The 14,492-nt window shown below is 47.1% G+C and overlaps 1 protein-coding gene across 1 annotated transcript; it reads left to right on the top strand.

Moving 5' to 3' along the window:
* Nucleotides 1-8,714: 8,714 nt before the first annotated feature.
* On the top strand, nucleotides 8,715-9,707 carry NPBWR1 (neuropeptides B and W receptor 1). The gene is given in 1 exon segment (XM_076332215.1): nucleotides 8,715-9,707. A coding segment is annotated over 1 exon segment (993 nt).
* Nucleotides 9,708-14,492: the final 4,785 nt, after the last annotated feature.

Here is a 14,492-nt window from a genome sequence, read left to right as displayed (position 1 = left end):
GCACCCTCTCTTTGAGCTTACCTTTAACCACACAGCAGAGCACAGAAGAAAATAATTAAGTGGCCTGATCCAAGGGGTGTTTGCCACTTCTGAAATCAACTCAACAATCCTGGAGAAAAAACTACCTTATACCATTGTGTTTACACAACATTCCCTTATCTGTGAGCCCCCACCAACGGGGGACCTAGCTTATCTGAACCCATGAGTCCCTGTTCTGAGACTGTAACGTGCTTCTTTATTTTAAAATGAAAATACAAATAAATTACCTGAAACAGATATCAAGACATTTACAATTCCAGTCACTACTAGTTCCCTTCTCATCTGGGCCTGGGAGAACTGCTTTAATCTGCTCTTTCTCAATCTTCACAATCAGCTCTCCAGTACTGATTGGTACAATTAGCCCCTGTTTCCCTAGCCTAATCACTAAACCAGGAGCAATCCAGCCAGCTTCCTAAAAAACAACAAACATACAATCATGCAAAATCAGCCAGAAAGAGCTTGGGCAAAAGATGGTGATAGCCATAAAAGGCAGAAACAACAAGAAAGAAAGGACAAAACTGTCTTCCGCTTTCACCTCTGTTACACAGAAAATTCTTTTGCTGGTCAGTGGACACCAAATCACAGGGGTCAATGAGGAAAAACAAAAACCTGAAAAACAACTGATTGGACAGAAAAACGAATGAAATAGAAATATGAGTAAGTAGCTCACTAACAGACAGCTCCCAGCTGCATCATTCACAACCTCTGAGAGCAGCTCTCCTTGCCTTTGCAGCAGTCAAAAAAATCTGTCAACACAGCATCTCACCTGTGGAATAATATAATCAAACTCAGCTGGCATGAATTAACACTGGCTTGGATTTTTCCCCTACACCAGACCACTGCTTTATCCAAATCTCCATGACCTCTGCTCCTGTCTCAAATGAGTCAAAATTTTGAACACGCATACTGACAGAAGTAGCATGGCTACATTTACTGCAATTCTGAACAAGACCATGCTAAACCGGAATGAAAGTTCATTTGTGAATACAATTCATTTATCACAGAAACAAAGTTATATATTGTAATTCTTTAGATTGCTCAGTTTTAATGCACGCTAAATTTACAGACCAATTATTTCACGAGGAACCATTTCTCTTTATATCATATTTGATCTACATTATTATTTCCTAAAAAAAGACGCATTGAAAGACTTGTATGGGACCAATGCATGAAGAGAGTAAGTTTTTACAGTTTCAGTTAATTTCAAGGTGCAGCAAGCCTGTATAACAAGTAGGTGACTAAATGCTTAGTATACCTAGCCGTATCTTGCAGAGTTATATTAATACAACTCACACACTGAAGATGAACTCCTAAAGTAAAGAGAGAAGGTCCTGGTTTCTAATATGAATGCTGGTTTTCCGAGTTTCTGTGTCTCGATCACTGGTAACTCCCATATTATATACTATATAAAAGAGCATTTTTAATATATCTTAAATTAGTGTGGAAGTATGCTGTCAATGTTTCTGCTACTGAAATAAGATCTCTGGCACCTGTTTTCTGATTCCTAGAACTCCTTCTCCCTGTAAAATGTGATATGCATCACTATGACAGTTTTAATGCTGGATGGATTTGTTGTGGCTTTTTTGGTTTAATGGGGGGTTTTTTTGAGGCTATATAGTAAAGTCAACATTTCTCATTTGTTTAGTTAGAATAATAACCAAAGAAGTGACAAGACCCAGCATACTGATAAAGTCTGAGATTATCCTATAGAGTTATATTCTCCTTTTGAGTTGTCAAGCGTTGCTAGTAAATACAGAAATAATCTTGACAGCTTTTGGATGTAGGATAGAAATTAATTTGAAATATATATTCTAGGAAATGAAATCTAATTTTTCATCCGTTGCTATTCGGCCTCTGTGCTCCATCAGTCCAGTTAAAGTCTAGGGATAAAATATGAATGCAAAAATGTACTTAATTATTAAGCTTCTCTTTAGCACTACATAAAACTTAAAAGGGACAGTCTTTTTCTACTTCACTTTTAAAGATTTCCTTTCTACATAATTAACCCTTGAAGCTATTTCCACAAAAAGGGACCAGTTACAAGAGAGGAAAATCCTGATAATAAGTAAATCACCATAAGGATTCTATCAGTCAGATCGGAAACCCATGGCATTTTAAGCATAACCGCATTCATTATGATCACATTATGCATGTAATCTTGCTGTAAACATCAGCTTCCAGCTCTGTTGAATGATTTGTTCAGACATGAATTACTCACCAGGTGTTCTGTGCTCTCTCAAAGGAAATTCCTCTTCTACAGAGCGTTGTTAGTATCGTTTTTGATCAAGGTTCGGTATTATGCAATTGCATCAAAAATGTGTAGTTTCCTCTAAAAATCTTATTTTTTTATTACTGTATAATTTGTTGGGATGGATCTGATTTCAAAGGCTTAAAATAAGAATCGAACATGGTAGAATCACCAATTCGCAGAATAATTTATGTTAGAGGGACTTCTGAAGATCACCTAACCCAATTCCCTGCTCAAAGCAGTGCCAACTTCAAAATTAGATCAGGTTATTCAATACCACGTCCAGTCAAATTCTGAGCATCTCCAGAGATGGAGAAATGTTCAGAAGTTCAATCATCCTCACTGCGAATAATTTTGTTCCTTACATCTCGTCAGAATTTACCTTGCTGCAATTCGCAACTTTGTCACTCATCCTATTGTTTTGCAACTGGAAGAAGATTTTGACTCTGACATTTAGGTGGCTGGAGGCAGCAATTAGATTCTCCTAGCCCCAGCCGCCAGGCCTCCTCTTCTCCAGGCAGAACAAATCCAGTTCCCTCAACACCTCCTCACCTGTAACGTGCTCCAGCCTCCTAACCATCTCAATGACCCTCCACTGCACTTAGCTGCAATTTCTCAATGTCTTTCTTCTACCAGAGAGCGCAAATTGTGTGGTACCACAATTGCCAAATAAAGGAGAATAACTGCTTCCCTTGGCCTGCTGACTAGACGCTTGCTGACACAGCACAGGACATGGTTAGCCTTCATTGTTACAAGGGCACTCTGCTCACTGACGTTCATCTTGTTCTCTGTCAGGTACTCCACGTCCTTTCCTGCAGAACTGCTCCCTAGTCAGGCAGTGCCCAACCTCTGCTGTTGCGGGTGGTTTTTCCATCTCAGACACAGGAGATTTTTACCTTTTGGAAGTTAACATTGTTTCTGTCCGCCCATTTCTGAACAGTCGCCCTGCCTTCCAGCACACTGACCACCCTCCCCAATTTGGTAACATCTGTGAACTTTTCTGGGGGTGTGTCCCATCCCATCATTTGGGTCCCTAAAGAAAACGTTAAAATGTACCAGCCCCAGTACTGACCCCTGAAAAATGCTGCTAATAACCAACCACCAATGATCATAGAATCATTGAGGTTGGAAAAGACCTCTAAGATCATCGAGTCCAACCGTCAACCCAACACCACCATGCCCACTAAACCATGTCCCTAAGCGCCTCATCTACACGTCTTTTAAATACCTCCAGGGATGGGGACTCCACCACTTCCCTGGGCAGCCTGTTCCAATGTTTCACCACTCTTTCAGTAAAGACATTTTTCCTTACATCCAATCTAAACCTCCCCTGCCGCAACTTGAGGCCATTTCCTCTCGTCCTATCGCTTGTTACTTCGGAGAAAAGACCAACACCCACCTCGCTACAACCTCCTTTCAGGGAGTTGTAGAGAGCGATGAGGTCTCCCCTCAGCCTCCTTTTCTCCAGGCTAAACAACCCCAGTTCCCTCAGCCCCTCCTCATAAGACTTGTTCTCCAGACCCCTCACCAGCCTCGTTGCCCTTCTCTGCACACACTCCAGCACCTCAACGTCCTTCTTGTAGTGAGGGGCCCAAAACTGAACACAGTATTCGAGGTGCGGCCTCACCAGTGCCGAGTACAGGGGCACGATCACTTCCCTACTCCTACTGGCCACACTATTTCTGATACAGGCCAGGATGCCATTGACCTTCTTGGCCGCCTGGGCACACTGCCGGCTCATGTTCAGCCGGCTGTCGACCAACACCCCCAGGTCCTTCTCTGCTGGGCAGCTTTCCAGCCACTCTTCCCCAAGCCTGTAGCGCTGCATGGGGTTGTTGTGGCCCAAGTGCAGGACCCGGCACTTGGCCTTGTTGAACCTCATACAATTGGCCTCGGCCCATCGACCCAGCCTGTCCAGGTCCCTCTGCAGAGCCTTCCTACCCTCGAGCAGATCAACACTCCCGCCCAACTTGGTGTCGTCTGCAAACTTACTGAGGGTGCACTCAATCCCCTCATCCAGATCATCAATAAAGATATTAAACAAGACCGGCCCCAGTACTGAGCCCTGGGGAACACCGCTCGTGACCGGCCGCCAACTGGATGTAACTCCATTCACCACAACTCTCTGGGCCTGGCCGTCCAGCCAGTTTTTGACCCAGCACAGAGTACACCTGTCTAAGCCGTGAGCCGCCACCTTCTCGAGGAGAATGCTGTGGGAGACAGTGTCAAAGGCCTTGCTGAAGTCCAGGTAGACCACATCCACAGCCTTTCCCTCATCCACTAGGCGGGTCACCTGGTCATAGAAGGAGATCAGGTTGGTCAAGCAGGACCTGCCTTTCATGAATCCGTGCTGGCTAGGCCGGATCCCCTGGTTGTCCCACTCATGCCTTGTGAGCGCCCTCAAGATGAACTGCTCCATAATCTTCCCCGGCACCGAGGTCAGGCTGACAGGCCTGTAGTTCCCCGGATCCTCCTTCCGGCCCTTCTTGTAGATGGGCGTCACATTGGCAAGCCTCCAGTCGTCCGGGACCTCCCCCGTTAACCAGGACTGCTGATAAATGATGGAGAGTGGCTTGGCGAGCACCTCCGCCAGCTCCCTCAGCACTCTTGGGTGGATCCCATCCGGCCCCATAGACTTGTGAGTGTCCAGGTGGCATAGCAGGTCATTGACTGCTTCCTCCTGGATTACGGGGGGTTCATCCTGCTCGCCGTCCCCGTCTTCCAGCTCGGGGGGCCGAGTACCCTGAGGATAACTGACCTGCCTGTTAAAGACTGAGGCAAAGAAGGCATTGAGTACCTCAGCCTTTTCCTCATCCTCGGTGACAATGTTCCCCCCCGCATCCAATAAAGGATGGAGATTCTCCTTGGCTCTCTTCTTGTCATTAATATATTTGTAAAAGCTTTTTTTGTTGTCTTTAACGACAACGGCCAGATTGCGTTCTAGCTGGGCTTTTGCCTTTCTCATTTCCTCTCTGCACGACCTAACAAGATCCCTGTACTCTTCTTGAGTCGCCTGCCCCTTCTTCCACAAGCGGTAAACTCTCCTTTTTTTCCTGAGTCCCAGCAAGAGCTCCCCGTTCAGCCAGGCCGGTCGTCTTCCCCGCCCGTTCTTCTTACGGCGTACAGGGACAGCCTGCTCCTGCGCCTTTAAGACTTCCTTCTTGAAGATCGTCCAGCCTTCCTGGACCCCTTTGCCCTTCAGGACCGTCTCCCACGGGACTCTCTCAACCAGCGTCCTGAACAGGCCAAAGTCCGCCCTCCGGAAGTCCATGGTTGTGGTTTTGCTGCCCCCCCTCCTTACTTCACCAAGGAGCGAGAATTCTATCATTTCATGGTCGCTAAGCCCAAGATGGCCTCCGACCACCACATCTCCCACCAGTCCTTCTCTGTTAGTAAACAGCAGGTCGAGCGAGGCACCTCCCCTGGTAGGCTCACTTACCAGCTGTGTCAGGAAGTTGTCTTCCACACACTCCAGGAACCTCCTAGACTGCTTCCTCTCTGCCGTGTTGTATTTCCAGCAGAAATACAACCAATTACAATACAATCAATTGCTGACTGCTACTCTTTGAGCTCACCTATTCAATGTAGCTGTGCTGAAGGCTTTGTTAAAAGTCTAGGTGAACAACACCCACCATTATCTCCTCATCCACTGAGTCAGTCATCTCATCACAGAAGGCAACCAGGTTGGTCAGGCATGAATTGCCTTTGGAGAATCAACGTTGGTTGCTCCAAAACACTTTCTTGTTCTTCAGGATCCTGGAAATGGCTTCCAGGAGGATTTCCTCCACAATCTCTCCAGGGGCTGAGGTGTGGTGGACCAGTCTGTAGTTCCTTGGATTGTCTTCCTTGCTGTTTCTGCAGGTGAGTATGACATGCCTTTTGCAGTCACCAGAGGCCTTCCCCAGTGACCGTGAGTAGAGGGTCACAGATTTTATTTATTTAGGTTACCTACTGTATTACTGCAATAAGCACACTATGGCTGAGATCCTCCAATAACATCTCTACATAAAATTATTTCTGCCTGTTTAGAATACCAGAAAGTGAATCTTAGTCAATTTTTTCCTGCATGGTGTTGCTCAGTGTCTGTGTTCTCTTTTGTTTGAACTATGCCATGGCTGATCTTAAAACAAAGCTGAAATATTATGAAAGGTTTTGGAAGACTTCAGTAGAAATTCCTATTTCAGTAGGATTTCTGAGAGAACAAAACAATTCTGAAATAACAAAGGAAGGTCACAAAGCTTCTCCCGAGAAACATATGTGAAAACAATGAAAAATAGCTGAATCAGTTTTATCATTATTAAATTTGTATTTTCTAATTAGGATTACTTGGGTAGATAAAAAGGAGAAGAGGGGGCTTGTGGTACTATCTGCACCAAATCACTGGAAATAAAAGACCAAATGAAAAGATGGTCACCAGGAGTTTTGATCACATCCAAAATTAAAAATGTAATTCTTAGAGAAAGTTTCCAAAGATATATTCACCTTGGGGCAACTGTGCCTAAGTCTTTGGGTCAGAAAACCTTACTCAAATGCTAGCTTCTAATAAACTTCATAGCAAAGGTGATATTTTCATTCCTTGGCTTGTGAAAATATAAAGTACACAGAAAAGGGATCAAAACTCCGTGATAAGCCCGCAGGATAGTCCTTAAGTCATTCTCATGGGAGTACACAGGTGTGTAAACACCTTTTTTTCTCAAATGTTTCCATAGAGGAAGTCAAGAACCACAAGTACACACAGTGTACTCTGTATGACGAAGTGTTATTTGTTATATCTTGTAGCTAGTAGTATGTAATAAAATAAGAGCACTAGAAAGCATAATCACAATGAAGCAAAGCTACTTTTCTTTGCTTGTAATTTTTTAATTTATTTTTATTTATTTATCTATTTATTGTCTATTATAACTATTTACTCATTAATTTACTTGCTTGGATTTTCATATTTGTGATATCCTGCTAATCTAGGTAATTATGCATCAGGATATGGGACAATCAGAGCCAAAGAACTATGTTTATCTCTCACTCCATGGTGTTAGCTCAGAGATATTAAAACAGTTTTGCCAAACTATTTGCCAAAAGGATGCATGTGCTACATTATTAGTATCTTCATGTGTGTGGCCAGTACTGCTGGTAATACCGCAAAAGATGTTTTCACTTCTAATTTAAGAGATGCAAAATTTTATCAAATGTACTAAAGCTCATAGAATTCAATCTCATTTAAGAAGCAAAACAAATAAAACTGAAATGAGATAGATTTTAATCCATGTGCTTTTTGAAAAAACAAGATAATCAGGAACTCTGAATTACCCTCTAAAAAAGGTTGCCTCCTCGGGGTTGTGTTCAAGTCCATCATTATCACAGCGTGAAGGAGCGAAAGTGTCGGGCGGAGGTATAGGAACTCCCGTGCCTGCCTCCTGCTTCAGTTCGATACCCACACCCCGTGAAAAACGCCTTTTCGTGGCAAGATGAACAGCATCACCGGACAGCTAGGCGCTTCCCGCTCCCTGCACCGCGGGCAGCCCCCGGGGCCGGGCAGGCAGTGGATGCTGAGCTCTCAGACCCAGCACGACAAGCAGATGCCACCTAGAGCTGAGATTTCTCTCCCCCTCGCTGAGCTGCGATACCTCGCCGCTGTCGGGAGGAGATGTGACTTCAGGTAACTGCACAAACCTCTTTCTAGTGGTCCAGCTCCCGACTTTTAAACCATCCTCTCTGCGGCTCGTGTTACCTATCTGTTGCTACCTAGATCGAGACGGGCACGCATTTAACTCTCAGGATCAAGCAAAGAAGCTTTCCCCGCCTGCACGGACCCGGGACCTGCATCCCCCCCCGCCCAGCTCCTGTCCCCCTCCGGGAGCCCCACCACCACAGCTAGGCTGGCAGAGGTCAGTGCATCCTTCCTCCCCTTCTAAAGCGCTCGGCCCCGTCGGGAAGGGGGGCTGTTTTGTTTTTTGGGGGGCATCCCAAAGACACTGGCTCCCCCTGAGGGCAGGAGTCCTGCGGTCCGACCCAGCCGCCGCCCCCACTGCCCCTCCGCGGGCGCCTAGAGGCACCGGGTCGGACCCGGCGGAGGAGCAGGTCTGGCCGCGGGGTTCCCAGGTAAGCACTGTCACCTTGGGGTGATCACTTTGGGGGCATCCGAGGCTGGGTGCTGACCCCACATGGTGTCCATTGGTGCGGGAGGAGGGAAGGGGAAGCCGGTGGGGGACCATCCCCACTTTGGGGGGATGGTGGGACCCTCCGCTGCTGGCTGAGCCCTCGGTGATCTCCCCTTGCTCCCAGCAGGGTGGCAAAGGGCGGCGGATGTGAGACCTGAGTGGTTGGATGCGCTGGAGGAGACAGGCTTGAGAAGAGCAGGGGTCTCACCATTTTTCCTCCACTTCCAAGTCGTTCCCATCACCAGTGGGCCTGGCCACCCTCTCCTGTGGCCATGGAGAACTCCTCCCTCCTTGATTCCAATTCCTCATGTGTGGATGGGCCCACAGACTGCTCCAGGAGAGGGGTCGGGGAGCTGAATATGTCCACTCCCCCACTGAGCCCCAGGTTCTATGCCACGGTACCTGTCATCTACTCCATCGTCTGTGCCGTGGGGCTGACAGGCAACACCGCCGTCACCTATGTAATCCTCAAAGCCCCAAAGATGAGAACAGTCACCAACATCTTCATCCTCAACCTGGCCATTGCTGACGAGCTCTTTACCTTGGTGCTACCCATCAACATTGTTGACTACCTGCTCCTGCAGTGGCCCTTTGGAGAGTTCATGTGCAAGGTCATCATCTCCATAGACCAGTACAACACCTCCAGCATCTACTTCCTCACCGTCTTGAGCATTGACTGCTACCTGGTTGTGGTGGCCACCACCAAGTCCAGGAAGATGTCCTACCGCACCTTCCAAGCAGCCAAGATTGTGAGCCTCTGCATCTGGTCCTTCGTCACAGTAATCATCCTGCCCTTCACTGTCTTTGCTAAGATACACAAGGAGCAGGGGCGCTCCCAGTGCGTCTTTGTGTTCCCCCACCCTGAGAGCATGTGATGGAAAGGCAGTTGGATCTACACCCTTATTTTAGGCTTTGCCATCCCAGTGTCCACCATCTGCATCCTCTACACCACCATGCTGTGCAGATTGAGACGTGTGCACCTCCATAGCAATGCAAAAGCCCTGGACAAAGCCAAGAAAAAAGTTACGCTGATGGTTGTTGTCATCTTGGTTGTGTGCCTGTTCTGCTGGATGCCCTACCACCTTAGCACAGTGGTGGCTCTCACCACAGACATCCCACAAACTCCACTGATCATTGGGATCTCCTACTTCATCACTAGCTTGAGCTATGCCAACAGCTGCTTCAATCCTTTCCTGTATGCCTTTCTGGATGACAGTTTCCAGAGGAGCTTTCGCAAACTGATAGATTGCAGAAACACCTCATAGAGCCAACCCTCTGTCCCCTCCTGTGTCCCTCTCACTGTCATCTGCTTTTCCTGGGTCACTCCAGCCCAGAGAGTGCTTTCTCTCCAGCCTCCTTGTGATGGCCCACAGGGCTTCAGATTGCCTCACTACCCAAGACACAAACTGGGGACAGGTGGAGCTTTCTCAACTTTCCTGTAATCATTTCCTCAGCACTGCTCTACACCCCTTGCCCTGATTTTATTTTATTTTTTTTTAAATCCCTTCTCTCTAATGTGCTTTCTGTCCTAGGTTTGTAGCTCACAGAGCTGGAGCAGGTCCCTTTTCCCTTTTTAAAGGTATCGCTTTGTGAACTCAAGCCACATGACTGGCTCTATTACTAGTGATTCGTAAAGCCCAGTAAAGGTGGGTTATTGAGCGTCTTGCTTAATGATTCCTCAGCCCCTTTCATATCCACAGGACCTGCTAACCAAAAGTCTTGCAAACTTAGCAATATTGAAAAAGGCACAGCTCCAAAGGATAAGGAATAAACCGAGGTATTGAGCTCATTTCGTTTCACTGGGGACTGAGATAAGGTAGTCAAAATCCGTGAGAACAGGCAAGAGAGACCTCAGTCTGGCTTTAAGGAAGAAAGAGCAAGCCCTCACTAGTGAATAAAATACACAGATATGGGTTTGGAACCACTTGCTGTGGAAAATAGCCTAACAGTGTACTTGGTAGCTGTAGTTTGTAAAATTTTCAGCTGTTGTTTGCACCAGAAGTGGTGTTTACTTTTTTGTTCATCATATGTTTATGGACAATCTTCTTGCACATACAGATTTTATTTTTTTTATTATTTTTGGGCCTACAAAACAGAATCGGAAGGTATTTTCAGAACAAGTTAACCTTTCAGGGTTTGAAAAGGACTTGCTGAAACATGGGGAATATTCTGACTTCTTCCTTACAATAAATGTCTTAAATAACATATGCAGTGGTTAGGTTACTTTTAACAGTCTCACACAATTGTGCTCTGCTTGCTGGTGAGATTTATTAATATTTCCCTTAAGAAGGACAAAGGAAGTAAAAAAAACCCAAAAGTTTAGCTTAATTTTATCTGGAGGAGCAGGGAGAGGGTCAATGAAAGTTTCACTAGAATTCACTTGTCCAAACATTGCATGAGGAGGCTTTTTCCTCTTCTCTCCTCTTCTAGCCCTCTAAAGAAAACTGAAAAAATGTGGAAGACCGGGAAAATACTTGTAGCCACTTAACATTTCTCATCTTAGTGGTCTTCCCTGTTCTTCCCTGCAGCAGATGCAAAATCTGTGTAACACAAATTTTGTTACATATTTCCCCCTCCACTGAATACAGAGATGGGGAAATGCAGTTAAAGAATTGCGTTTCCACTTACACATGAAAGGATGATGGGTTTCAGGAGTTGCATAAGGATTCATGTGGCACATGCCCAGGTTTGCAGGTGCCTCCTGAGAGCTGTTGCACCAGGTCCCTTCCCACCGCTGCAGTCTAAAGTTCTGCCATAGGTATGTGGAAAGTTTCCTTTGTTAAATCCTTCCAGAGAAACTCCAGATAAAAATTTTACTTGCAGATTTTAGCAATTATACAAACCTTGATACATTATAGTGCCATATAACTGGGTTGATGATTAAATAATTTCTCCTTATAAGCCATTAATGTTCTCTGAGACAGTCAGTGCTAATTTCAACACCCAGTCTAGCTGTCATGGAAATTAAAAGATTCCTTTGGGGGACAACGGTGTCTAATTCTGCTTCATTGGAGGGTGTATGATTGACTTCCATCAGACACAGAAGCTGTCCTTTGAAAGAGCAAGCCCAAAAGATATTGAGTACCCATTTCCACACCGCGTACAAAAACATGCTGCAGGAACTGGTGTCCCTCACTACTTCTTTCTGCCTCAAACAAACGGTAATTAACTTTTCCCACCAGCCGCCTGCTGTTTCAGCTGGGCTTGTAAATTGTAATGACGTTTCTCTGTGGTCAGTCCCTTGCTGTGGAGAAAGATATTACTCTGTATGGGCCAAGTAGCAAAGTCTGTTTTCGTTTAGGCTGCTAATCTATATATACACACTAGTCTCTTGTATTCTTAAGCCATCATGTCCACAACAACATTACTTGGGTAAAGATTGTATACAGTTTTAAAAGTAAACAGTATTATTCTCAGAAAGGACATTTTCAAGATCACTGTGCTTTTGCTGGTTGCTGATCCTTCCCTGAGGACTGAAGAATGCCAGTAAAAGAGGCATCTAGAGCTCAACGATTGCGATGATGATACGGTCGAGTGTTTATGGGTAAGGATGAGGGGGAAGGCCAACAAGGCAGATATCCTGCTGGGAGTCTGTTATAGACCACCCAACCAGGATGAAGGGGCAGATGAAGCGTTCTATAAGCGGCTGGCAGAAGTCTCACAACTGGCAGCCCTTGTTCTCGTGGGGGACTTCAACTTCCCAGATGTCTGCTGGAAATACAACACGGCAGAGAGGAAGCAGTCTAGGAGGTTCCTGGAGTGTGTGGAAGACAACTTCCTGACACAGCTGGTAAGTGAGCCTACCAGGGGAGGTGCCCCGCTCGACCTGCTGTTTACAAACAGAGAAGGACTGGTGGGAGATGTGGTGGTCGGAGGCCGTCTTGGGCTTAGCAACCATGAAATGACAGAATTCTCAATTCTTGGTGAAGTAAGGAGGGGGGCCAGCAAAACCGCAACCATGGACTTCCGGAGGGCGGACTTTGGCCTGTTCAGGACGCTGGTTGAGAGAGTCCCTTGGGAGACGGTCCTGAAGGGCAAAGGGGTCCAGGAAGGCTGGACGATCTTCAAGAAGGAAGTCTTAAAGCCTGTCCCCATACGCCATAAGAACGGGCAGGGAAGACGACCAGCCTGGCTGAACGGGGAGCTCTTGCTGGGACTCAGGAAAAAAAAGGAGAGTTTACCACTTGTGGAAGAAGGGGCAGGCGACTCAAGAAGAGTACAGGGATCTCGTTAGGTTGTGCAGAGAGGAAATGAGAGAGGCAAAAGCCCAGCTAGAACGCAATCTGGCCACTGTCGTTAAAGACAACAAAAAAAGTTTTTACAAATATATTAATGACAAGAAGAGAGCCAAGGAGAATCTCCATCCTTTATTGGATGCGGGGGGGAACATTGTCACCGAGGATGAGGAAAAGGCTGAGGTACTTAATGCCTTCTTTGCCTCAGTCTTTAACAGGCAGACCAGTTATCCTCAGGGTATTCAGCCCCCTGAGCTGGAAGACAGGGACAGCGAGCAGGATGAACCCCCCATAATCCACGAGGAAGCAGTTAACGACCTGCTACGCCACCTGGATGCTCACAAGTCTATGGGGCCGGATGGGATCCACCTGAGAGTGCTGAGGGAGCTGGCGGAGGAGCTCACCAAGCCACTCTCCATCGTTTATCAGCAGTCCTGGTTAACGGGGGAGGTCCCGGACGACTGGAGGCTTGCCAATGTGACGCCCATCTACAAGAAGGGCTGGAAGGAGGATCCGGGGAACCACAGGCCTGTCAGCCTGACCTCGGTGCCAGGGAAGATTATGGAGCGGTTCATCTTGAGGGCGCTCACAAGGCATGAGCGGGACAACCAGGGAATCAGGCCCAGCCAGCATGGGTTCATGAGAGGCAGGTCCTGCTTGACCAACCTGATCTCCTTTTATGACTTGTGACCCGCCTAGTGGATGAGGGAAAGGCTGTGGATGTGGTCTACCTGGACTTCAGTAAGGCCTTTGACACCGTCTCCCACAGCATTCTCCTAGAGAAGCTGGCGGCTCACGGCTTAGACAGGTGGACTCTGCGCTGGGTCAAAAACTGGCTGGACGGCCGGGCCCAGAGAGTTGTGGTGAATGGAGTTCAATCCAGTTGGCGGCTGCTCACGAGCGGTGTTCCCCAGGGCTCAGTTTTGGGGCTGGTCTTGTTCAATATCTTTATCAATGATCTGGACGAGGGGATTGAGTGCACCCTCAGTAAGTTTGCAGATGACACCAAGTTGGGCGGGAGTGTTGATCTGCTCGAGGGTAGGAAGGCTCTGCAGAGGGACCTGGACAGGCTGGATCGATGGGCCCAGGCCAACTGTATGAGATTCAACAAGGCCAAGTGCTGGGTCCTGCACTTTGGCCACAACAACCCCATGCAGCGCTACAGGCTTGGGGAAGAGTGGCTGGAAAGCTGTCCAGCAGAAAAGGACCTGGGGGTGCTGGTTGATAGCCGGCAGTGTGCCCAGGCAGCCAAGAAGGCCAATGGCATCCTGGCCTGTATCAGAAATAGTGTGGCCAGCAGGAGTAGGGAAGTGATCGTGCCCCTGTACTCGGCACTGGTGAGGCCACACCTCAAATACTGTGTTCAGTTTTGGGCCCCTCACTGCAAGAAGGACATTGAGGTGCTGGAGTGTGTCCACAGAAGGGCAATGAAGCTGGTGAAGGGTCTCCTCAGAAGACTTGTGAGCGGCTGAGGGAACTGGGGTTGTTTAGCCTGGAGAAAAGGAGGCTGAGGGGAGACCTCATTGCTCTCTACAACTCCCTGAAAGGAGGTTGTAGGGAGGTGGGTGTCGGTCTCTTCTCCCAAGTAACAAGCAATAGGACTAGAGGAAATGGCCTCAAGTTGCACCAGGGGAGGTTTAGATTGGACGTGAGGAAAAATGTCTTTACTGAAAGAGTGGTTAAACATTGGACCAGGCTGCCCAGAGCAGTGGTTGAGTCACCATCCCTGGAGGTATTTAAAAGACGTGTAGATGAGGTGCTTAGAGCCATGGTTTAGTGGGCATGGTGGTGTTGGGTTGATGGTTGGACTCGATG

The sequence above is a fragment of the Aptenodytes patagonicus genome, chromosome 2 (genome assembly GCF_965638725.1).
Source record: "Aptenodytes patagonicus chromosome 2, bAptPat1.pri.cur, whole genome shotgun sequence".
Lineage (NCBI taxonomy): Eukaryota > Metazoa > Chordata > Aves > Sphenisciformes > Spheniscidae > Aptenodytes > Aptenodytes patagonicus.
The sequence above is the reverse complement of the archived record's forward strand: the minus strand, read 5'-3'. Positions and strand labels throughout refer to the sequence as shown.